Source organism: Synchiropus splendidus, chromosome 2, assembly GCF_027744825.2.
Source record: "Synchiropus splendidus isolate RoL2022-P1 chromosome 2, RoL_Sspl_1.0, whole genome shotgun sequence".
NCBI lineage: Eukaryota > Metazoa > Chordata > Actinopteri > Syngnathiformes > Callionymidae > Synchiropus > Synchiropus splendidus.
The window spans coordinates 22965381-22990847 of NC_071335.1; the positions used below are offsets into that span (position 1 = coordinate 22965381).

General features: G+C 41.3%; 1 protein-coding gene across 3 annotated transcripts in view; it reads left to right on the forward strand.

The window, feature by feature from the left end:
- The window catches only part of cntln (centlein, centrosomal protein), a 74825-nt gene that overhangs the window by 36668 nt on the left and 12690 nt on the right, over nucleotides 1–25467 (forward strand). For all 3 annotated transcript variants that reach the window (XM_053857679.1, XM_053857678.1, XM_053857680.1), the window contains exons 20-26: nucleotides 3405–3608; nucleotides 6065–6162; nucleotides 9542–9668; nucleotides 10862–10999; nucleotides 11485–11670; nucleotides 16292–16489; nucleotides 20226–20300. In XM_053857679.1, coding sequence (XP_053713654.1) covers nucleotides 3405–3608; nucleotides 6065–6162; nucleotides 9542–9668; nucleotides 10862–10999; nucleotides 11485–11670; nucleotides 16292–16489; nucleotides 20226–20300 — 1026 coding nt within the window. The remainder of the gene's footprint in view (nucleotides 1–3404; nucleotides 3609–6064; nucleotides 6163–9541; nucleotides 9669–10861; nucleotides 11000–11484; nucleotides 11671–16291; nucleotides 16490–20225; nucleotides 20301–25467) is intronic.

The following is a 25467-nucleotide window of genomic DNA, read 5'->3' on the forward strand; positions in this document are numbered from 1 at the left end:
CTCCCTTGCTTACTGTTTCTATTTCACCCTGCTGAATGTTTGAGTTTGTCTCAATGTCACTAGCTTCACCATCGCAAGACCTGCCAGATACCTGATTATGCTCCGGTGATGCTCCATATGTATCCTGTAGAATGGCAGAAGCCCATTAATATGGAATGGTTGGAGCTCAGCCCTTGTGCTACTGCTACCGATCTAGTGGCCATGTCTGGGCGTTTGATTGCCATGGCCCGTCAGACCTTGCACACAACACTCAAATTCGCAAATACTAACACATTGCTAGAAAAATCCACAGTGTTGTGTGAGCCAGTGGACAGTCTGGGATTGTTGTCTTCCTGTTTGTTTCCTCTTTTCTCCTGCAGTATTTATGCCACTGCACCTGAGAAAGTTGGCTGTCTGGTCAAAGCCAGTTGTTCTTACCCGCTCTGTAAAGGCCAAGAGGTGATGGACTTGGGCATTGTTCCAGTCAGTCCTGTCCAACTCTCCAACTAAAATTCACTCCTTGTAATTGGCTTAGGACACTCTCCACTGGGGCCATCATGTGGACAGTACCATGGCAGTTTCACTGAAACCTGTTTGTGATTTGTTGGCTGTTCTGTCTTTCTCTTGTTGCCTCCTTTCCTGCTCATGTTTATCAATTATAACAGCATACGTTTCTAGTTTCTCTTGCTTCCTCTGTAACTATTCATGAGTAAAACCAACAGGGCTGATTATAAAGACACAAACTTTGGTTTAGATTTTTATAAATGCACTCATTTTGACGGTGTTAGAACAGTTTTTTTTTAACCGGAAATGCCACTTGAAATAAGTTAAAAAAAACATATTTGTTCTTAGATTAGGGAATTGGACAGGTGATTGGTTTGTTCAGTTTTGGCATTGACCTAGATCATGAAAGACTTAAAAAGTATTCTGAATGAGATTTGAAACACAGTTTTTAAGACCTGGAATGCGGGAGAATGGAAATCTCCATAGTTGAGTTTTAGAACATTCAATAAGGGGTTAGACTTGGGCTTAATCTTCTAAGATAGGAAAAACACAAGTGAAAATACACAAAAATTAACAGCATCTTGCTAAGCTGTCAGTGCTGGAGGAATGGCCAATCAAAGCGTTCGTAGATGATGCTACCTGTTCAACATGGAGCCTGCCATTCATTCAGTCTGGTGGCAAGTCAGAGAAGACATCGGACGAAGGCTATGTGAAGACCGCAATTGTGATATTATTGACTTTGCCAGTGTAAGAAGAAAGAAGTATAAAGTAGCATAAAAGTCTTGGGGAAAATGTCAATTTTACTGATGTTGAGTCCAGAATTTGTATTTGGAAGAGGAGGAAGCACCCTGATAGCGCTTTACTTTCACTCAGAGCAGCTCTTTCAAGCGCTGAGGTGACAAGTTAGGCCAATCCTCAGATACCTGCCGTGCCCATCCTGTTTTTAATGTGTTTGTCATGCATGTAATGCATATTTCAGATTATGAAGCTGCTTGGCTGAGAGAGTTTTTGGTTTCCTTGCCGGTGACATTGCGTTTACCTGTGATAACTCTTTAAATGTGAGCCGTTCTCTCCACCTCTTTCATGTAGGGTTAAGGGATTATTCTAGGATTACAGAGAGCCAGATTCCGTCTGAATTGAAAGTTCTGGATGTCATGTAAATTGCTGGATGTTAAATGCACTCTACACTGCATGGATCTTTTATCGTATTAGTGTGATCCCCTCTGAATTTGTTGATATTTAGGATAACTGTGGGGCTTATACTGAGATACGTCACTGACGGTGTGCTGCGACTCAGGGGTTTGACAGCTTGTTCGTCTGTTAACTATTATGTTCAGTTCATCTCAGATTTTTGGTTTTCAGATTAATTGTTGAGGGTTGTGATCTCTGCTTGCTTGAAAACAGCCTGCTGAAGGGCAAAGATTGGACACGTCGGTTTGTCCTTAGAATTTGAAGGAATTGCATTCTTGCAGGGTTTTTAATTTTCTACTGTACTAGTAGAGTTTGATGCATAAAAAAGACAGTCATCAGAAATCATTTAGGACTGTGAGGTTTTAACAGCTACCCCCTCAATCTTTACTCACCAAACAACCAAGCGTTAGCATTAATTTCATCTCAAACAGAGACTGCTTCATCACTCACAGTTCTAAGTGGCATGAAAAGAAGCATCTATAGTGTTAGACCTGTGCTAATTGTGTCGGGTCTTTAAGTGTAGCTGACTGGCAGTAAATGAGTGTCATCTCTCACTGTGACTGAAAATGGACTAAAATCAAATCCTGCTTTACTGGAAGTGTCATCGATGCCAATCCTTAGTCATTACTGCCACCGCATTCATCGCCTTACTCCTCTATTTGTATGCACCTTTTTCTCCTCTCTCCATCACTTCATCCCTCCTCTGGGATCTTGCATGTGTGTCTTCAACATCGCACAGGAAACCTAAAACAAGAGTGATTCTATTAAAAGGTGTCAGCCAGCAACCAGATATCAATAACCTCCGTGTATGCAGAGTAGAGAGCATCCCCTCGGGATTCTGTGGTTTCACAATGTGTCTGTGCATGTGTGTTCAAGTTTGAGGCTTATCCTCAGTGTTCAGTGTCTTTCTTGATCCTGAATCTTCTGTAGACTTTCCTGGTTTTTACGCATTACTTGTGAATGCCGTTGTTGTGGCGACACAATTTTTAGAGATGCTGTGCAATGTGAAGAAAAAAACGGAAAAATTTGATGATGAATTTGGGTCATGAAAGCTCTTGAAATGAGGGCTTAGACTTGTCTGCCTCACAAACATTCAGCTTTGTAATGGATCGGGTTCATACATCGGGTTATAGCTGCCTTTCCAAAAGCACAAGGTTACAGTATATTCCGAAAATCAATGCATAGCGTCTTAAAAAGTGCAACCAAGGAAGACGACCTGATGCATTTCATTTTTAGAGGATGAATGCTCCTTAATTATAGCGGTAGAATGCACTGGTAACTGCCAAAGTCAAACACATAAGAGCTTTTTGTTCAGGTAAATATATTAATTTAATTTAGATTTTGTAGTTGAACAAATGTGTTTTTTCATTGCCTTTTGTCACATGTTATATATCGTGAACAGCCTTGTTGTTATTTTATTTTATTTTATTTTACTTTAGTTTATTATTTATTTATTTTTGACTGCACGTTATTCCAAAACACTTTCCTAGTTAGTGGGCTCCCCACTGACCATGGCAATAAATTTGATTCTGATTCTGATTCTGATTCTGATTCTGATTCTGATTTAAACCTTTTTTCCCAAAAATGATCTATTTAAAAACGCAATGGCTGCATTGATCTGAAGTCTAATGTTTTGCATTGCATATGCTGCACTCATCCTAAAGCTATTTACAGTTAAGTTTGTGGAATCTCACGTAGTTGATCCACTCATTCTGTCTGTCAATCCACAGAAGCTGGCCTCTGACCTGGCTGGTGTGGAGCAGCAGAAAAAGGTCCTGGAGATGGAGCTGGGGCAGTGGAGGCAAAGCGCTTTCTCCCTGCAAACGGCTCCAGTGAACACAGGCAGCGGCCAGAGCAAAAGCACGCCTGCCCCGGCTAACTCGGTCTCCCAGGCCCTGGAGGCCGAGGTCAAACAACTTCAAGCTCGACTCAAGGTTAGTGGTGTAAGTTTGAAGGGAACTCTGGGGTTAATGAAGCAGCCACAGCTTTGTCTTTTTTGGCAAGTTTTCAGAGATAAATCTTTAAAGCGAATGATGACATTCGTTAGCTCCCCCACTTCTGTATCTTCTCTTCACTAGTCCATCGATTTTTACAGGGCTCAGTTCTATAATATCTATATGAAGGAAAATATGAGCAATCCAATGTCTGCCAAATCATCAAATGAAATGATAAAAGAAAAAAATCAAAACAGAGAAAAAATATCTGAAAAATGATCATGTAAAGGAAATCATTTTCAGTTTGGTTTAACAGACAGAACTGTGTCCATAATGGTCAAATAATGGGGAAATTAAGTCCAATATATTCCAGATTACAATAGTAATTAATGGTGGTGGAGATGATTTTGGTAAAAAAAAGTCCTGCCCCCTGTTTTCCGACTCCCTGTAGCCATGCCTCCAGCTGATTGCAGTGAGAGTGGGGGTGGGGGGTTAGAGGCAGTTGACTTTGATAGCCACATCACAGACAGGACGTTTCATTGGTTAAGTTAAAATGATTGAGCTGTGTTCTTACATGATTTCATGATTGACTGACATGTTTTACTTTTGTGTTAGAAGATTTATGCAATTGATTCGGTCATGAAGGGGTGCAGCAAAACGATTGCAAAAATGCTCTTGGACAAAAAAATCCTACCCCACCTATAGGAGTAAGAAACGTGTGTCTACATTTCTACATGGTCACTGATCTTATGTGGTCCAAATATATACAAGCCCAGATCTAATTTCGACTCATCACCCTCTACATGTTCAGACACAACATGGGAAGAGCATCCACTCAATCGGTTCACTCTAAAGCCAAAGTTGCTCACAGTGCGCAGATCGTTGCCCATGATATGTTCTCCTCATCTTAGTTTTCATTTAGATTTCCATTTTTCTTTTCTTATTATAGGCGTTCATCATCGTTCTTTCCCTTGTTTTTTTCACCCCTCGTCCCTTGTTCAATTTTATTAGTCTGTTGCTAAATTAAATCATTTCATATTCAACATTATTATACTAAGCATTTTGGAGTAAATCCCATTTTGTGTATTCTTGCACAGCTGATACCCAGTTTTGAAATGCTTAATTATGACAAAATATATTCCTGAACGAAAGCCGGCATTTAAAATTCAAATCATGTCATTTTTTTTAAGCTACTCAATTTACACTTATCACCTGAAATTACAGGTGATTTCGACATGTATTAGCATTTTTTATCATTTGATCTTATTACCAAGCAGCTGTCAAACTGATGAGAAATTGGTAATAGCAGAAGAAACGAGCCCTACATCATAAGGAATTAGCAGTGAGTGGTACCACAGTTTCTCACCTCCTCCGCTGCCAGTCGTCAGTGTCACTGAGCAGATTGCTGCTGTCACTCCACTGAGCCGAGAAAGTCATGTCAGGTGACAGCAAAAACGAAAGATGCCCGGGATTCGCTGTTGGGGGTTGTATGCATGTAGTAAGCGCATTATCAAAAGCTCACACTTGGTACATTTGCCACCAGAGACACTGAGCTCTTTAAACCAAAGTGAACATGCACATTCAAATATCCGTTAGCTGCAGGCCTGTAGCGACCAGCCATCTGTCTCCGAGCGGCATTCAGAAGAATCTTTGTTCAGTATGTGTCTTTTTCTACAGTGACACTGCAACCATTGTTTTTATTAAAACAAAAAAAACATATGATGCATGTTTACGCGTCTCAAATGATGACTGAACATCTTAACATACCTTTCTTTCCTTGCTAATGTAATATTTAATATATTATATTTTATTGGTCGCGTTTTACTGGTGGCTGGTCCTTGCTTTGGAGCGGTTTCATTGGATGCCTGGACAGATGGTAGGAGCTGCCTCAGTCGCAAATTAATTTACCAAAATTGATGAGCTCAGCAGGATTTGTACCTGAAGGTTTGGTCTCAAAATAAGTGTTTTGTTTGTCGTATCACGACTTTTGCTGGAGAGACAGATGAGTAAGAAATTGAACTGATGCTGCCAATATTTAGTTGTGTTCTCTGTGCTGAGTACATTTGCCATTCCTCATGTCCATTGCAATTGTTGCAAATTGCTACCTTGAGCTTAGCAAGTTCATGTTATTACTTCAGTGTGAGTGTCGTGCAGCAACTGTATTATCATAACAATTGTTCAAATTGTCGACTTTGAACTTTCAGTAATTACCCATTAGTCTGCCGTGCAAGTGTGTCACTTTTATATTTTAATTACCTCCTCATCACATCCACTTTGAAAAATACACTTTTCCTCTTAACCCCTTTTAGCACCTTCCACCCTCCTGCTGAAACTATAATGAGGAGCCGTGCTGCGTCTGACCTGTCATCAGCCATGTTGTAAAAACATCCCCCACCCCATCACACATGCTGAAACACATTAACTGACACACAGTCCATGTGCTTCCTCCTCATCAGAGTACAAGCGCCGAGGTCACACGGCTGGTGGCAGCTAACAAAGCCCTGCGAGCCCAACTGCAGGAGAAGGACGACAAGCTCCGCCAGCTTCAGGACAAGTCAGTCCATTCACCCACTTTGTTTACCTCTTTTTCCTTCACCATTTGACCTCTTCTTCTTTTCTCTTTTCACGTCATCCCTCCCTCCGACTTCCCTTTCGAGTCTGCATCCTTGCACATTCAGAGCAGTTTCATCTGCAGTGTTTGATTCCACCATGTGGTAGCACGGTGGCTGCTGCAGTGCTCTCAACACTCAAATCACTTGTGATATTATGCTGGTCTCCAACAGTAAGCAAATAAGCAGGCACTGAAGGAATTATTTTGGAAGTCCATGTGGGTGTCTGGTCTGTCATGTTGTGGTGTTTGTGGTGTTGTGTGCCTGTGTGGGTAGCTGATCAAAGCTCTTTATTGATTGTGTGCAACAGGAGGGACCATTTTGGCTCATGACATTAAAGCTCATAGCTGTGGGCCGCCAGTCCTAATGACTAACTTGGAACTCCTACTGGTGCACCTCTGAAATCCACTCTGAAAATCAGAACCCTGGTTGGAGCTGAACAACGGAAATCTCTCTTAACTTAAAGTTAGCTGTGCTGCGGTGGCTGGAACCACAATGACAATCTGGCGTTTTGTCTGCTGCTAAAAAACGTGGTATTGGAAAGGATTTAAGGTTAAGACTAGAGCATGATACAACATTTCTTTGCTTAACTTGTGGACACATTGACAGTAGTTTTTAACCAATAGTGTGGCTTTGGGGTATTTTCCAACATTAGAACCAGGGATAATACTTGGTGACCAAACCTGCCTCAACATGAGTGACAAGAGTGTGTAGGAATTTGGTTCTTGTTAACGTCACACGGTCTCACAATCATACCAATTAAGGAACTTGTCTTCCAGAGATGTGCAGAGTATGTGTTTATGTATTACTACTACAACATTTTTAGCCACCATCATGGCAGAGAATTTCAATGATAATTTGTGAGTTTATTCATATACTATTCACTGACTTTAACTTCTGTTTTAGAATCTGTCAGCAGTATGCGATTTTTTTTTTTTTTCCCCTGAGGATATGAAAGTTCATAAGTCAGTGTTGATACTGTGGTTTCTTGAAGCAATGTTTACAGAAGGTTGTGCCAAGGTTGATAAATGTGACTGTGTATTCAGGTGAAAAACATTCCACATAGATTTAATGTCCAAGTTGCTTTTTTTAAGACCAAACCAGCTGGATATTAATCTGCTGTTAATCACCGTCGAATCAAAAGTAACCTGCTAATCTAAATAATATATCGTCGTGAACCTGACTCAGTTCACAATCACCTGGGCATGTATCTCTTTGCAAAGAATATTGCAGTGACAAAGTGATCCTGCAATTCAACTAGTCTTAAAAATGTTAATATTATCGACCAACTGTTGGCTGGTTAACTCGTGCCCAAGCTATTTTTGGCTACATATACTGAGGCTGAATGCAGTACTGTGTCTGCGCCCGACTCTTGAAGAGTTTCACGAAAGTCATTTTAACATTCCGCTGTAGGATTCAGTCTCTGAACCTGAAGAGGGGCACAAAGAGAATCTTCACTTCCCTCTGTCTTTGTCTTGTATACTCTGTCCTCTTCCTGCAGTCCTCAATAATGCACACTGAGCATGTGTACAAGCTCAGTGGGTTTGTGTTTGTGTGTGTGACCAAAGTGCAGAGGATCACAGTCCGACAGAGCGAACATCTCCCAGCTGAGTCTCCACGACAGCCGGATCCCTGTGTCACAGACGACTTCAGACTCGCACACACACACGCGTAAAGCGCCACATCTTCCAGCCCACCAATCCAAGTGCCTCGTACGATGGACCCCCTTCTCAGAATGAAAGACATGTCTAGACGTCTCTGAAATATACATCTCAGCACACACACAGGGACCCAGGCTGCTTCGCCTTAAAGAAGAGAGGGGGAAAAAATGAATTTCAAAGTGCACCGGCATGTCCTCAGTCAATATCCGGCACCGTGGCCCTGCCTTATTTATGAAGCTTCTTCTTTCATCTTTAGCCCTGTTGTCTATCAGCCACATGAAACATCCACCTGCACTTCATTCTTAACAACATACACAGAGATTGATGTTGGTGCTCGCTCGTTGCTTTCATACCAGCGTGCTATCATTACAATACACGCATGTTTGATGAACAACCTCGGCAACAATCGCGAAACTTGTGAGTCATTTGCTGTTAGTTTGTCTCTCTCCTACCATCGCTCTCATAAATAGAGATCACAGACCCACTACAAAGCCATCATTCTTTTTTATCCTCAATTCTTTTTGGGGTGTCAGGAAAAAAAAGGAGAGCATCCAAAATAAATGTTGTCCAACTAATTGCCATTACGCTGGAGCAGAAGCGGCTGCCGGCTCTGTTATTGCGGCTCACTCTTTAAGTCAACAGCAGATAGTTATTTGAAAGGTTCAATATGGGTTTTCTCATTAATGGCCTAATCCACTGGGGTAACCAGCCAGTAGAACATCGCCCCTCAGTCCCCAGGCAAGACTCCGTTTTCATTTAATTTAATGTCACTCCAATAGGACAAGCTCACATTTATTTAGCCAGTCTGGCCTCAGGCATCCATCCACCCAGGGAGCATGGGACATTTACTTACACAATAGCGTTTTCTCCAACATTGGATCTGTTTATTTAAAAGTCACGCTGCGTGGAGCAAAGACATGCTCCTCTCTGAAGCTGCTAAAAATGAATAAAAACGGTTTTAATTAACTGCATCCTTATGATCTTTATTCTATTTGTTCTAATTCCCACAGGAGCAGACAGCCGTGAGAATGACTGCATGGAAAAAAAAAAAAAAAAAACAGCTCGGTAGAAGGCAAAGCTGTCGTACAACAAGTCACACGTGGTGTAGTTGGCAACATTTAACCATTAAAACAGAGGCTTGCTTGATAAAACATTCAATAAAGCAGTTTTTATTGCTGGCTTCTTGACAAGCATGTCCCGCTGTTGATTTGTTTTATTTTATGTGCGATGTGTGTGATTCAAAATGTAATCAACATTTAAATACTTGATTACAATCTTTCAAGCTGTGTCACTGCTGATTCAGGATGCTGTTTGTCAAAAGGACTCCCCCGTCACGGCGCGCCAGAGCACTTTCTAATAAGTGCCAGCTGCATAAATCTATCCCCATTTGATCAGTGAGCCCCAGTAAGCCAAACATCATACCAGTGTATTTAGTTGTCATAATGAGCTGTCATGCTTGCTACGCTGCAAGGGGACTCTGTGCCTTCCAGATACATACATATATATATGTATGTGTGTATATATATATATATGTGTGTGTGTGCGGTGCGCGTGTGTCTCTCTCTCTGTGATTATGCATATGTAACAGAAGCTAATAAGTCTTTTTTTTCCTAGCATTTGAGTGTGAGGAAAAAACACCTCTACATGTTCTGAACATATGCAGGTGCAATCACATGGAGCGTGACGTTAATATGAAGCGGCAGCTGGTGGAGGATCTGAGGACCAGGTTGAAGGTCTTGCAAGAGATGGAGAAAAGCTATCGCAGTCAAGTGGAAGACCTGGAGAAGAAGGTAAACAGTTCCTGGACGTTCAACCAAAGCATCGCTGTAGCTACTACTTTTGATTGACTTGTTTAAAAATCTACTGTGATGATGATATATTCATGCTTACCAGTTGGGCTACTATGTAAGAGGCGATGGTGGTCAGTGTGATTGTTTGAAGAACATGTCCGTATCATTGATGTCCACATACTACTTCATTGATAGATAGTTTTAACAGCCATGCTAAGGACTTCCAGTTAGACCATCTCTCTGTACATCCATCTATTTGTCCATCTGTTTCGCAGTCTACCTCCGCTTGGGCTGCAGGGTTTGCACAGCCCGATGTTTGTCAATTGGAACTCGAAATACTAGTAGAATAAGTGTTCTCCTCTTTGTGTACAGTGCAGTCAGACTTAACTGCGGAAGTTTTACCTTTTCAAACACAGTATTGGCGTCATCAGATCAATGAAATGCTTATTGCTTATTATCATTGTTTATTATTTAACACAAACTGGCTAATTTGCATTTGAAGAAACATACACAACAAGTCAGTCACTGGAAACTATTACAACATGTGTGTTCTTGGTCGCTGGCTATTCGATGTTAGACTGCGCAAATTAGTGTTTTCTGTTGTTTTGGTATCATTCTGTTTTGTACCTCATCACATTGCGGAAGGACTGGAAAACAGTGCAATTCCTAAATGATATCCTTAACTCTAATAATAACGTTTTTGTTACTATTGTTTTTTTAACCATGACACCTTAATTTAAGTAATAAATATTTATGATATTTAAAACTACTGTGTGATGATTCATAACATTACAGTTAAATAATTAAACGTAATCCATGACAGATCAATCCTTCATGAAATATTCCAAATGACAGAAGCGGTGATGATGGATATGGGATTAAAGATCATTGAAGGAGATGACTGAATGATTAGTTATGTGCATTTCTGTCATCATCATGGTTTGTTTTGCTAGGTATTCCATGGTAAAGACATGAAGTCTGTCATCAAACCTGAGTTGCAATAATTGACTCGAATTGAATCCACTAAACATGAAGCAGTAATTGGCCTAAGATATAGACACCACAAAGACTAACTTGTAAATTAGAATATTTACTGCCATCATTCTTAAAATTTGACAAAAAGAAGTGATCAACTGTCCACTGTGCCGTTTACTTATGTATTTTATATACAACCACCGTTTGCCTCTGCCCAGGTGAAGACTTTATCGGAGGAGGCTTCCAACAAAAAGACCCTCATTGAATCCCTCAAGAGAAGACTTAACTCAGCAGCCACAGAGAAAATCCAATACGAGACGTCTTGCACAAATCTGAAAGAGGAGCTGGAGAAAAAGGTGAGAAACGTCCAGCCTGCTGTTTGCAGGTGTAAGACTTCTGTGTTTTACTGCACTTTGCTTTTCTTGAAGCATTTTATCACGGTGTTATGAGACTGAGCTTATTACAGATTTGCATTGCTACCCAGTTGAAATGAATTGAAATTTTATCTGGATTTGAATTCACACACCTGCCAACTGGACTTGTTTCAACAGTAATCTGTCAGTATGACTGATAGAAGACTCTTTTTCTATTTTGTCTCGGTTTTCTATTAGGGACATTGTTTAATTAATCAAATGATTTTGAGAATTTATTGCATTCTGACTTGGCTTTAAATCTAACTGACGTAGCCCGACGTGTTGGAAAATAACCTGTGTGAGACCTAACCTTTTTAACTGCCAGCACTGAATCGTAGTTCCGGCTTTTCCCCTATTTTTTTCTGAGGCAAAAAAAGTACATTTCACCTCACAACTGACCATTCCTGCCCATTATTTCTCCTTTACAGGAGCAGCGCATTCATGCCCTACAGGCTCGTGTGGGAGCCGGTGAGCAATCTCTGGCTGCGATGGAAAGGACGGCCACTGAGCAAATGGAGGGGTTGACCCAGCAGAGCTCCCAAGCTTTGGAAAAGCTTCAAAAACAGCTGAACCAATCCCACGCTCAGCTGCAGCAGCTACAGTCTTTCATCAAGGTACTGTCCTGCTGTAACTTTCATCAGTTATGAATGCTATTATCAGCCTCCTTTGATTGGGAACTCTCATTTCGGGGTTGAACCCAGTTGTTTAATCCATCGTCACATTCTGAGACTGAAAATTAAGATCAAACCTACTGAGGAAGAACTGCTGATGCAACAACAGCAATAAAAATAATATTTTAAGAAACAGATTTAAAGAGACTTTTTGGACAAAATTGTCACAAACCTCATCTGAATGACAGTTGGCTGAGAAGTAATTCTGATACTATGTTAAGCATCATTTTAATTCTGTTCAAGTGGATACTGGCAGGCACAACTTTATTTATGCCTACAGATAAGATAATTAATGTGAGTTAGCAGGTTTTAGAAATTGGTATCGATGTGGTGACAGGTGACAAATATTTACATATACTGAAGCCTTTTCTGCCTAATTATTCATGAATTTCCAAGAAGATAACAAGATTGAGAGATATCATCCAAACACCTAACCGACCTGGTGTCACCTGACAGAAGTAACTGTCACAGCTTGATATCAAGGCCAAAGCCAATGGAAAAGACACAAGTTTACTAAACAACATGTGTGCTTTAGAAACAGAGTTCTCTTCTTCTTCTGTCTACAGTAATGAGTGACCTTTTGATGTGGGATTGTTTAGAAGCAGCAGAGAAAAACCGCGTTAACTAAAACTTGAGGTGAGGTCATAGCTAGCAGATTCAAATTTAAATGGAACCTATTTATTAAAATCGAAGCATATGTAAATGGCCGCCCACTCTTAAACAGTTGCGTTGAAAAAGAACAAAACAGGTCAATATTTTGGGAATATGTAGAGCACAATTAAGTCTCATATTAATGGGAAGAGAAATCTTGTGTGAAGGATTTTTTTTTAATCTAGCGCTTTTATTTGAAGATTTTTAATTCTGTGCATAAAGTTTGTATATAAGCAACAACAAATAACGTATGGAACGTATTCTGGGAAGTTCACATCCCTTCATTATTTCTCCCCCACCACCAGCTTGTCACGGTCAAATCAGATGGATGACTTTATAATGACACGTGTCATTACATATGCACATTTTTTTCCAATTACTTGAAAGCGATAAAGACCATCGCTGGTGGAAAGTGCCAGCTCAGTGGGAATGAGCCCATTTGTTTTTGCTAAGCCTAATCCATCACCTTGACATATGTATGTTTGTATCTGGAAGAGGAAGATAAAGGCTGTCCATCAACTCTGCTCAGCTGGCAGCTGTCTGTCAAGGACCCAGTCGTGATCATGGTCACAGTGTATTTTCACACAAAGACACACAAATTTGACCGGATACCTTTTGTTTTTTTATGTGACGCTCCTGCTGAATGTTTGCTGCTCTGTTTTTCAAAGACACACCTTGCTTACAGTCCTGAAGTGATGACTGAAGCACATTATATCTACTTCTGCTTTCCATTTATATGTACATTTATAAATATGTATTACTCTTTAAGTCCTTTCCCATAACCTTTGGATGGTCGGCTATTGTGTTGTTGTTGAAGATTCACACCAGTGTTTGTCCGCCCCTGGCTCTTGTGATCCCCTATAAGAACACCGAGCCCTTTGATTGGACTGCCTGACGTCCAGAGGAGATTTACTCTTGTCATGTATTGATCAGAACCGGAGGGCTGCACATGTGTGTGTATGTGAATGAATGGGTCTGTGTGTCGTTATGAGTTTTTTTTACTTCTTTGTCTGTGTGTGCTGTGCATGTGTTGCTGTGTAAACCTTTTTTTATTGTGTGCCAGCAAACCCTTTTGGCCCCTGCACATGCCCCAGGCTGTAAGCACTGCCGTTCAACTGCTGAACAGTGGCCCTGTGTGTAGTGACTACTTCACAACACGCACAGGGACCCGCTGTACATTTGCTTGTTGTCCCAGGAAGACTAAAAGATTTTCAAAAGATTGGTTTATAAATATTGTACGGCTTTACACCAGCATTATTGTGCAGTCCTGTTTGTTGTGTCTTTTCAGTAAGCTGCTAATGTGAACATTTTCAGTAGGATTAGTGGATATGTTTTTACATCTTTTCATCTTATAACTGCAACCTTTTGCATAATAAAAACACAGTAGCCAAAACCTGAAACGCGTCACGTGATTTTGTGACGTTCTTAGTGTTCAAATAAAATAATTATACTGCCAGTCAAAAGTTAGAGCCGAACTTTCTTGTCAAGCCAACTTCAAGCCATGACTTCAAGCTGCATTGTTATTCAACATTTATTTCCATTTTACAGAGGCAGTCATATGCGATCGATCATTTGAAAACAAAACACTTAAAAAATATATGTATATATTATTGATACTTATATAATTGTGCTTGCCCCTTTCATTCTTTCGCCGCATTGTTCTTCCACACGGTTCCCTTGTGTGTGAAGAGGTTTAGTGAGCTTTTTATCGTATAGAAGTTGTCATTTAGCTGCTCATTTGATCCCTCTCTCTGAACCCTAATCCTCACGCAGTTCAAATTGGCCCTTTGGCTCTAGTGATTGAGGCACGGGGCCGGATAACAGCTCCTAATGAGCACACATGGACACTAGCATCCACACATATGTGTTCTAACACCCACCCTGGATGCTTTGTTGTGACGTTCCCTTAATCTCTCTGTAAATTTACACCAGGTCAGCTAAATCCTACCCCTCACTAGTGACACAGGCTGGAGTCTCCATCTATTAATGAGCCATGTATATCTAGAGGCTAAACGCAAATCCGCTTTCTCACCATCGTCTTCCTTTAACAGGAAAAAGGCAATTGTTATGATTTCATCTGAGTGCCGTTGAGCTTCTTTTACACCTACACAGAAGTCGTAGGGCACCTGTGGATCTACTTGGCTGCCAATTTACCATTTAATTGGACAACACTGATCACACTTCTGCTATAGAGACGGCAGAAAAAGCCCTGGAGTCGGAAAAAGGAAAACCTCCTACCATGTGTCAAATCAAATTTGCCTGTTTATTTTCATTACTTTACTTATGGTTTTATAATAGATGCCGGTTGGTTTCCCACATTTCTAACAACCTTAGGTGAAACTTAAATGTGATCAGCGTTGGGCCTCTTTTTGTTATTGATACAAAGTGTTGTTTTTAAATAGAGTGGTCTTCAAAACATCTTTTTTTCATGATATAGAATTAATATTAAACAAGTTAATAGATTAAATCATTTTCAGATGTTCGCTAGCACAAAGTTACTCTCAATTGTTTTACTACAGTTTATAATTGATTCATCTCAATTAATCGCATTTTAATATACACCAGAATAATTGAAGTTACTAATTTAAGTTGAATTTCAAGTGAAAAGATCAACTTTTTTTTTTTGCTTCCACACTCATTGTTCCATCACAATCTTAGTCTCTCATTCACCATGGATGTTTAGCTGTGTAATACAGGGCCTATTTGAAAGAACCTTTATCCAAGTTTATATAATTTTTTTTAACATCAATTTGGAATTATTTGAAATTAAGCTCTAGTTTTATTGTGAAGTTGATTCCGCTTCTTGAGTGTTCGAGCTGACCATGTTCACGTACAACACACTCACATACCTGAATTATCTATGACGCTGACCTTCATATGTTTGAGTCTGTTTTCTTGCTTCCATACGCCTGATTTAACCGTCATATTTGTCATAAAAGAGAAACAAGACTCTTCTCAAGACTATCCTAACCAAACTAACATAATAACGCAACCTGTTGCCTCAGTGACTTGTTGTTATCTGTAACTTTCAACATATATATTGACTTGAAAAAAGAAGGCAGTGTTGCAAAAAATGAAATACTTCCAGGCATTTTTTAATTTATATTTGTGTCCCTAAGTCTTTGTAAACAGTGTTTCTTTGACTTGGTTGCTCATATTGTGTTCCATCCAAGAGCATGTTCCACGCTTTCTAGCCTTTGTGTGCTATGAGCCTCTTGCTTCCCACGTCAGGCCATCTATTCCAAGGTCAGCTTTTCAGCAGGCTTACGAGGGAATGATACAGAAGATTATTGCTTCGATCAATAAGCTCAAAATGAAGCAAAGGGGAGTTTACTTTATTGACTTTCTTGTGTACAGTGGCAGTTTTAACATTTAATTGTCTCTCTGTATTTAGAGCAAACTCCCATTTAGTGCCTGACAACTGTGCCATCCCCAGCCTTCCACGGCCCACATGCCATTCACCCGGGCGCCATTTGAAGCAGCGCCTCGTAGCTTAATTATTTACCATGTTATGCTACCCCGTTGTACAGTGAGACATCCAGAAAGCAAATAAATAAATGAATGGCTATGTTATCTGCAGCTCCCTGTCTCTCGTTCTCTGATGCGTGATTCTTTGTCTGTAGAGATTTTAGCGAAACTTCGGGCGCGTTTGATATCAAGATGTGTTCCCTCTGCTTTAAATCGACAGGGCAACCAACCCTGAGGTCCATATTCCTACAAGAGGGTTCTAAAAAAATAACCAAGAGAGTCTTAGTGTGTCAAACTCGATATTCCTTCATAATGTACCAGGCCTCTCTTGGACATGCTTGATCAATTTCATTTATTCATCTGCCCAGGCAGAGCCTTCCCTCTTGCTTCTCTATATCCATTTCATCATCCTCTTTTTTTATTCCCTTTTCTCCACCTCCTCCAGGCCCTGGCCACTGAAATACTTTTAGACGTTCAAGAGGTCAAACAGCAGTTGATGAAGAGGAGGAGGTTGAGGCAGGCCGATATTGTGGCAGCAAAGGGCGGCCTCTCAGCCAAGTCCATGATCAAAGCCAAGTCCATCGCTGCCTCCATACTCAATATGTCGGAGAACGATCTCGCAGAAATGATGGACGCCGATCAGGTAAGGCAGTGTGACCATCGCCTCAATGTTTTGTCTTTTACTTCTGACTCCAGGCTCAATATGAGATTCCAATTATGCCCACTGCACTTAAGTTTACATACATTTTGACTCCAAGAAACGATGATACTGTAATGCTGTCAACTATTGATCTCTAGCTTTCGGCGAATTTCTGTCATTTGAGACTGTATAACTACTGCACTGCACATTGATATTGAAGATGGGAGAAAGCAAAACAGTGGCTGTCGAAGTTCAGCTGTCCTTCATCTCACAGTCTACGGTTCAACTTTTGACCCTTTTTTCAGTGAAATATATTACACATGAGCAAGTTAACTCTTTTTCCGATTGAGTATGGGTAGAGTGCGAACACTTCTGAGCATGAAGCCCAGGGATAACTGTGATGCTGGATGAGGCAGCCAAAGCCTTTAAGATGCCCAAAACTGGTTGATTAAATGTGGCAACTCCATATTTCCTCTTTACAAAAAAAAAATGGATTGATTTAAAGTTGAATGTCGTGGCAACAGTTAACTTGTTGAAATGGCTAACAAAATGTTTGACAGCGAATCAGAGTTTACTTGAGCTGGAATTCACAGATCACACAGATCACAGCCGTCACTGTCAGCAGTATGTGCAGGTATTGGATGGATTGTAACAATCCCTCTGCTGAGACGTCCTCCATCTATCACCAGATGAGTGTGCTCTCATTCAGGTTTGAAACCAATTTGAGCTCATATAGACTCTGTCTCCACCTCCAACTCATTCCTGCTGAAAGTTCTTCAGCTTTCTTCCCAGTCATCTCGAAAACAACGGCTACTTGGTGCTTGATGACTTTTTTGTTTCTGTTGAAATTGTGCATGTTTAGTTTTGCGATATGAAGAGCCAAGAAAAAAACATTTACAGGAAAAAAACAATTTGATACTGGATTCCAATGGATCCCGTACTTCAACCTCTGGAGCCAGGTCTGAATAGACATTCCAAAGACTCACTAACATATGGCCAGTTCTCTCACCTTAGGTGTCACCTATTGACAGTTGTGAAGTGAACCATTCCTTCTGATGTCAATGCAGACGTCAGCCTTTTGTGTGGCATGTTGACCCATCTGGCTTTTCAAATAAATAAAATCAACATTTCTTAACAGTCCAAAAAGGATTGTTGGGTTAAGATGACAATCAGTCAGAATCTTATAGGTGCATTTTCAACAATAAGAATCTGGCAAGGTGCCACACTGCTGCCGCGAGTCAAGCTCATGGTCACCAGGGGTGCTATATGTACGTGATGTCAAGAGTGAAACGATAACCCTGCCATACTATTGTCCGGTGATGTGCTGCTTGTGGCGACAGACAATGGAGCGGATAAAGAAACATTTGTTTGCATTTAATCCAAATGTCTCAATGTGCAACGTGGGAGGCTGACAGCTGTCACCATGGCACGATATCTTGGCATCATCGGTATGCAACTATTTAAGGCCTATTTATGCTGAATCTACATCCAGACGGAACCTTCTGTCAGTGCGTTCATTTCATCCATATTTCTGCTTGCTTCCACAAAGCTGACAGATACATACCAAACAGAGCAGTACCACCAGTGTTGCTGCTACTACTGTTACATACAGTAGCTCTATTGAGACGCGAAGAAGACATAACAATCGCAGAAATTCTTTGTCTTCCAGTCACGATATATTATAAAGGGTCCAACAACACTGGCTCCATTCTCCTCATTTGTGCGAGAGGTACTTTATCAATACTTCTTCCACAGTCGCCATGTTGGTTTTGGAGTTTGTTGTTAACTTTTGAGTATGGGCTGCTCCCCCTGGAGGATATATTGGTGTACAGCAAAGGATGAAGGAAGCATGTAATCAGTGACAGTGTCACCGTTTGAAACAAACAATTACAATTTTGTATGTAAAGGGAGCATCAATGGGCCTTCAGGAGTAGGGACACCTCGAGCCTGGAGTATGTCATTGAACTCCACACTATTTCAATCCAATAAAACCTCTCTCCTGTCACCGCGATGTTGATCCTTTATGTAACCATCTTGACTTGTGTTAGAGTCGTTGTCTAGGGAGCTGTGGCCGCTGGACTGTGTTCTTCAGTGGGTGTGGGTGTAGAGATCCAAAACAGTCTGTCAAATGCCCATTCTCTGATAGAAACCTGGTGTGTTGCAAGGAGCCATCTGGGGGTTGTCAACAGGAGTCGTGCTCTCGTGAAGTTTAGTGATGTATGAGATAGAACTGTATCTGAAAATATACTCAAATGAATACATTTCTAATTTCAAATCATTTTCTTTTTAAATTATTTTTCTCATATTTATTTCTACAGTAATCCCTCAACACAGACCAAATGTTGGTCTGTTGTGTTAAAATTCTGATTTTAGACTATTCAGGTTTAAACTCCTTAAGTCTTGATCAAATCTAACAGTCATCATAGCTGTCTCCCCTTTTTCTTTTATACAAAGGATGTGTTTATATTTAACAATTGACTCCTTTTTTTTTTTTTTAAACACATCACCTGCTCTCATATGGCTCATTCGCCCAACTCTTATCTGCCTCCGTCGATTGGATCGTGAGCTTCAAAGAACCCGAGAGTGTCGGCCTGCTCCCATCCCTCTCTGGGCAACTTGTTGTCGAGTTAATGATCCAGATGTAATAAGGCTGTAATTGCCAGGCCAGTTTGTTTTGCACCTCATGTTAAATTGAGGGTCAGAGCTTTGGTATATTTCTACCAAGGGTGGACAATTATGTTCAGTCTGACCGTTTTCACACTGTGTTTATCTTTGATGTAGCTTTGAATGCTGCATTCCTTTCCTGCTGCTTCTCCCTCACCCTCACTCGTCTCTCGCTTTCAACGTTATTTTAAGTACTAGTCACTAATTAGACACACTCTGGGAAAAAAAAGAGCTTTCCGAGTTGGAATCTCAGAGGATCACACCTTTTGTTCCAGGAAGCTGGAGAAGTCCTGGAGTAAATAAGTGCGAGCTTAGTCTGACTCTCCACACTCCTAGACCTTGGGAGTCAGCATGGTGCTTTCAAACACAGTCATGCCGACCACTTGACATGTAAATAATCACTCATTATTTGTCAGGAAAAAAGTGTTTCATTACATTCCTGCCTTTTATTTCTCAACTGTAGCAATAGCTGTTTAGTTATTTTTCAGTAACCCTTCTTTGACAGTGTGCTCAGTCGTCTCCATAGCCAGTTGAAATGAGACACCCTAAATAAGACAGTTATGGGCATGATCTTAGTTCAGTCCTCAGACGTTTCTCATTTTAATTGAGCACTGTCTGCTACTGGCCCTCTGTTATAGTTGAGTTGTTAACTTGGCCAGATAAATAAACTATTTCCTCATCCCCTACTAACGCTCCACTCCGTCAGGGCTTTCTTGTTTTTGCTGTCGATCAACTGTCGTCTTGTTAAGTCTTGCTGCACACTTTAAGACCCCTCTGGTGAACAGACCTTCAGTCTCTGCTTTTCTGGAAAATATTTTTTGCGCCTTAACTAGTGTGAATGCTTTACTTGAAATTAAATAAAACGTATATATTTTTTTATTCTCTACTGTCACTATTCTTTGGATGAGGGGTTGAAAGTCCGTATTCACTGTGCATGTGCCATAGATGGACGTTGGACAACTCTCAGGACTCAACATTGGACATGCAAGCGCACGATCCCTTGACGTTGCCGTTGGTACTCTGGTGTTTTATGTGGATGATCACTGATTAACAGTAAAATCTTTTCTACTCACAGGAGACTGAGGCCAGTGTAGAGCGCACCAGAGAGCGGGATTGGCTGGATCTCATTCACCACATCCTCCAGCAGAAGGTCAGCTCTTGTTACTGCTTTAACATACTGTTGTATGTCAGTTCAGGAAGTTGCCACCAGTGTTCAATAAGAGTGCAATATAAATCACCAAAAAATGTCTACTTTTATTTTAATACTTTCGTTTTCAGTTTTTAATACTTCACTAAATTTTAAAATGAATTCTTGGCCTTAGCATTTTGCTATGTCATTGATCAGAAGCTATTTTCTACCATTTGGCCAAAGTTCACTTTCGAAACACCATCTAGTTTCGCAGTTTTATATCAAAGTTTCTCTTTTCACATTGTGTTGTCAGCTTAGGAAGGAAGGGGATGTCAAAATAGCAAAACCATTTTCTGCACTGTGGATGGATGAAATTAGATTCTCAGCCATTTTTCTGAGGCTATAGCCAGTTTTTTTTATCTATCCTGAGCAATGGAATAAACACCCACATCTGTCTTTTCCATAGCTCGCACGAGACAGCCCAAACAGAAACTTGAGCCAAAGCCAGATGGGTGAAACTAGATGTGTTATTATTGTGTTTATTATACAGCACAATTAGGCACCGTCCACTTCCTCAGGATGATGCTGAGCAAGCAGTATTCTCTCGAGTAGTTAGTTTTAGGCATGAATGCACCGTTTGAGGCCGCTTTTTAAATTTTGTTTTCTTTTTATGTTTGAAATATTTTGGTTTTATTTCTTTTTTAAATTGGAAAACATCTCAGAATTCGAGTAATTAAAGTAGCCTGGAAGTATTGGGTAAGATATTGGAAATAATTGTGCTTCAATTCTCGTATAGTCCATTGAAACATATTTAGTTTAAATTTTAAGAAATTATTTCTCCTAAATGCTTTCAGGTTCAGTAAATCCCATGCAAATGTAGTTTGTAAAAAGGGAAACTGTTGCTGTTCCAGAGGACAGTAAATCAATAATATTATACACAAGAACTTGTCAAGGAAGCCTGGAGAGCAACAGGACAAGAGTAGTACAAGGCAACTACAAGTAAAAGTCACTGAATCCTGCGTGCGCTGGACTCTTTGTGTGTGCGGCCACTCATCTGTGAGAGCTCGGCTGGAGCTTTGCTCAAGTGCTGTCAACGTCCTTTGGCTGTGATACGTGTATGATTGAGAGTGTCGAGCTTGTGTATGTGTGTCTTGTCTGTGCTCTTGTCAGCGGCTGCCGCAGGCACTCATGCGTCGCCTCCGCACCACGACACACACCAGGCACTGTTCTCTTGTTCCCTAGATCTTCTCCTGACCTTTCCACCTTCCTCTCCCCCTCCCACACTAACACACACACACACACACATAAACACACACACTAGCTCAGTTCTGAATCCATGTTTTTTCCTTCTAGCTGGACAGCTCTCAGTCCCTGTTCTCCGTCTATCTCTGCCATCCGGCACTGTCCCACTTTCCTTTCTCTCTCTCTGGCTCAGACCCCGAGGCAGCTTGTTAGTGGGGAACTAAATATTGATTTGGCGGGCCTGTCGATGCCGGGAGAATGAGCTAGTGTCCACCAGAGACCTCGGCACCGGCAGCCTGCTATCGACGTTTTCCGTGGGCAGAACAGGGGTTATGTGGGGAGGGGGGGGCCTGGTGCGGGGAGTAAAGCAGGAGAAGAGCGAGTATGACAAGGCTGAGACTCGCCCTCCGGTCCCTGTAGAGACTGCTGGGACCATTGCAGACACACCCCCCCCTCTCGAAACAGACTTTTTCAAGCCCTTTCAAGTCTGTCTTCCTGCCTTTTTTTCTTCCACGTATAGTTTTTTGCGTTTATATATAATTCCCACTCATCATCCAGTTTGAGAAAAACGTATTAATTAGATGTGTTTCTTAAGAATTTTTGCATTTAAAATCCTGATAATTAAATTCATTTGAATTTGAAGTTCAAATTCATGTGCACTCGCTGAAACATCGCACTGGTGAAATAAAATTTGGAAAACAAGCACTCCTTTTATTTAAAACAGACCCAACAGGGTACAGATATTTTGTAATTTGACTTTGATTTTTTTATTATTATTATTATTTATTTATTTATTCATTTATTGTAATCTCGACACAGTCAGTGACAGTGCGATCATATGGTGCCATCACATGGTTTCACTGTGGTAACTAATGTGGCTGACCAAGGTTTCCGCCAGGATTTTTTGAAACTGTGGTGGAGTGCCCCCTATGAAGCGATACAGAAAGGGGAATGTCATTCACTAAATTGTCTTTGTATGTCCTGCTGGAATGCGCAACTTGAGTCCACAAACGTGTTTCTTTCAGGATTTTTCTGCAAATAACACAGCGAACAGTCATGTTCATGTCCAACTGCATGATGATTTGTTTCGATGTTTCCACTTTGTTTGAATACATTTGATCATGTGCGATTTCATCTTTAAAAAGAGCGTCATTTTTAGCGGTGCACCACAGTAGTTCATATGTAACAGAAACCCTGCTGACAATGACAAGCTAGTCAGTTTTATTTTCATGAAGAGGTTTGCTTCGACTGCTTTTAGTGCTTCACTGATGTCTTTTATCATTTGAAAACGGTTCAGAATCGCAGGCATGGTGTGTCAGCCATTTTTATTGTCCTTGTCGTCCCTTGAAAAACAGATCATTTCAGCTCTTCACTTATATTTAGCTCCAAGTAACTTGTTTTATGTCAATACAAAGCTACTTGCATGTGAGATTGGTTTACTGAAGGAGGAAAAAAGCGCAATAGGTCCCCTTTAATAAATGAACTATTAGATGATCAGCTTCCCCAATAAAAAAAGGCAAGAAAAGCCCAATTTAAACTTGTCAGAACACGTCTTTAAATCTCTTTCTTCTCCTCTGTCTCTCTTAGTGACTTGACACCAAACTCCATGTTGGTGCAGTTGAGCAGCCCGGTCTGTCACCCTTCCTGTGACACTAATAACATACTCCCCTAATAGGGATATGATTTTACTCCTCAGCTGCTTTGACACACACCGAAAATAAAAAGTCTGAGCCCGAAATAGGCCTGTTGGAAAAGAGGCTGAAAGATCCCCTTCCTTCACAGGCTGGCTGTCATGAGACATGATGAGGATGTGTCCAACCGTATGTGGGGATGTAGTAAAAGACAGCATCGCCTTGTCACTTTCGGTGTCTAATAGAGCGGCCAGAGGGACAGCACTTTATTATCTCTGTGGCCTTGTCAATAGACCCCATCATTCACACGTGTGTGTGTCCCTGTCGTTCTTGCTCTCTGTCATACGCTGCCACCTGTCAACCAGCAGTGAAAGGGAGACATTGCTTGGCAAGCGGCGGAGTCGTGTTATGCATGTCTGTTGGATTATTGTTGCGTTTGTGCGAGTGAAAGTGGCATGGATTTCAAGAGCCCCTAACTGCTGCCCCAAGTGTCCTCTCAAAATGAAATGAAACATTGCTGTCTTTCCCCCATTCCTCACCTCTACTGGTGAGTTAATGAAATCAAAGCCTCTGCCTTGCAGTAGAGAGCCACCTTGAGTGCCGCCGCATTGCCAGGATCGAGGGACGCTGCTATCTAATAATCATGAGCAGGCCAGGGGGTGTGCTGTATAGCTCCATCGCAGCCCACCATGAATAAGGCCAACAGCGAAGATGGAGTGTCCATATGGGCCGTGGGGTCCAGGCACCAGCCCAGGGAAGCATTGATTTAATTGCCTTTGGTTTATTTGTGGAGTCCTAATTATTGACTGGAGGTAGAATTTAATGGGCCAAGTCTTTATGAAGACAGGGAAATGACTGTCTTCTGCTGCTGGCCAATAATGAACAGAGCGAGATGGTCGTGAAAGTGTGTGTGAGCGCACTCGCGCGCACGTCCCCTCTTGATCATTTTTCAGACTCATTTTGTACACACTCTCCTCCATCTCTGGGCCTCATGACAGTATAATAACATTTAAAAAGTCATTGACTTTGTTGATTCCTTTATGAGAGGACAGTGGTTTGGTTTACTGGCATGGGGTGGCGCGTTGGGCCTGCTAATATTTACCTCCCGATCACACCCCGGGGAGACGTCCAGGCTTCACTTCTCATCAGCCTCCAAACTAAACAAGCAGGTGAACATGAGGACGGGGGCGCCTCAACCGGTGCTTATTGAGCAAGCTGTTCTGAAGTCATAGCCTTTTTTAAATGAAAATACGAGAGAGAGAAAAGGCGATGATTTCGTGCGGAAGTTTCACGGGCAAAGACGCGGTGTGGCTGCTGATATAGGGCACCACAGCCCTGGCACCATTGCTCCCAACACATCACTCACCGAATTAGAGCAGTGAGAAGCTTCCCCGTTGTTGTCGTTTCTGGCAGGATGTTGTGTTGTGTGGCTCATTATGCGTCTGTAATGACAATGCACCACTTGGAGTCAACACTCCGCTCTGAAGGAAAGTGGCTCTAATTAAGCCTCATTTAATGATTGAGCTAATTAAATCAGCCCCTCTTTTTGTCTGTAAATCTGTTTGTGTGCGAAGGGGACTCAAGTTGAGTTTTTGTACTGTAAATATGGCGCGGCGGTGACTTGAAGCTCAACTCCCAGGGGTGGCTTCTATTTAATCCCGGATCTCCCTGTGAATTATGTATGTTTACATCAATAAGTGCAGCTTTTTTGGGCTTCGTCTCAAATTAGACTGTTGACTGAACGCTTAACCCTCTTATATTCAAATGCATCACTTACACTAAGTATATTGAGTGTGTAGATGACTATGACTGCAATGTGTCAGACATTCGACCTCACATATTTTAAACTACGAAATAACTCAGAGAGCACATACCACCTGCGCCAAGGAGCTTGTTTCACCCGGCTATAAATAAACAGCCAAACCAGTTCAACTTAAACCTCACGATTCAAGAGGTGTCTAGACAAAGAGGTGTCTGGGGCAAAAGAGCCCTAACCACGGTCACAGAATCGGCCGACTAAAACAGAATCTAACATGGGATATCATGGAATTTGACATAATGTGCCTGATAAACAGTTTTTGTGTAGATGAAGGATCTGTGCTTAGGGACAATTGTGCAGAGGGACGCAACTCTGCAAAGGCAGAGCAAGACCACTACACAGACTGAGCCCCCTCCTTTCTACACAAGTTAACCGTGGCGAACTGCACACAGCTCTGCCTGAGAGAGCTCGACCCTAGAACCAGAACTAGAACTGGCCACTGTTCACCGTAGATACGGCCGTCTACACAACGGCTGCATCATTTTCTCCATCAGAA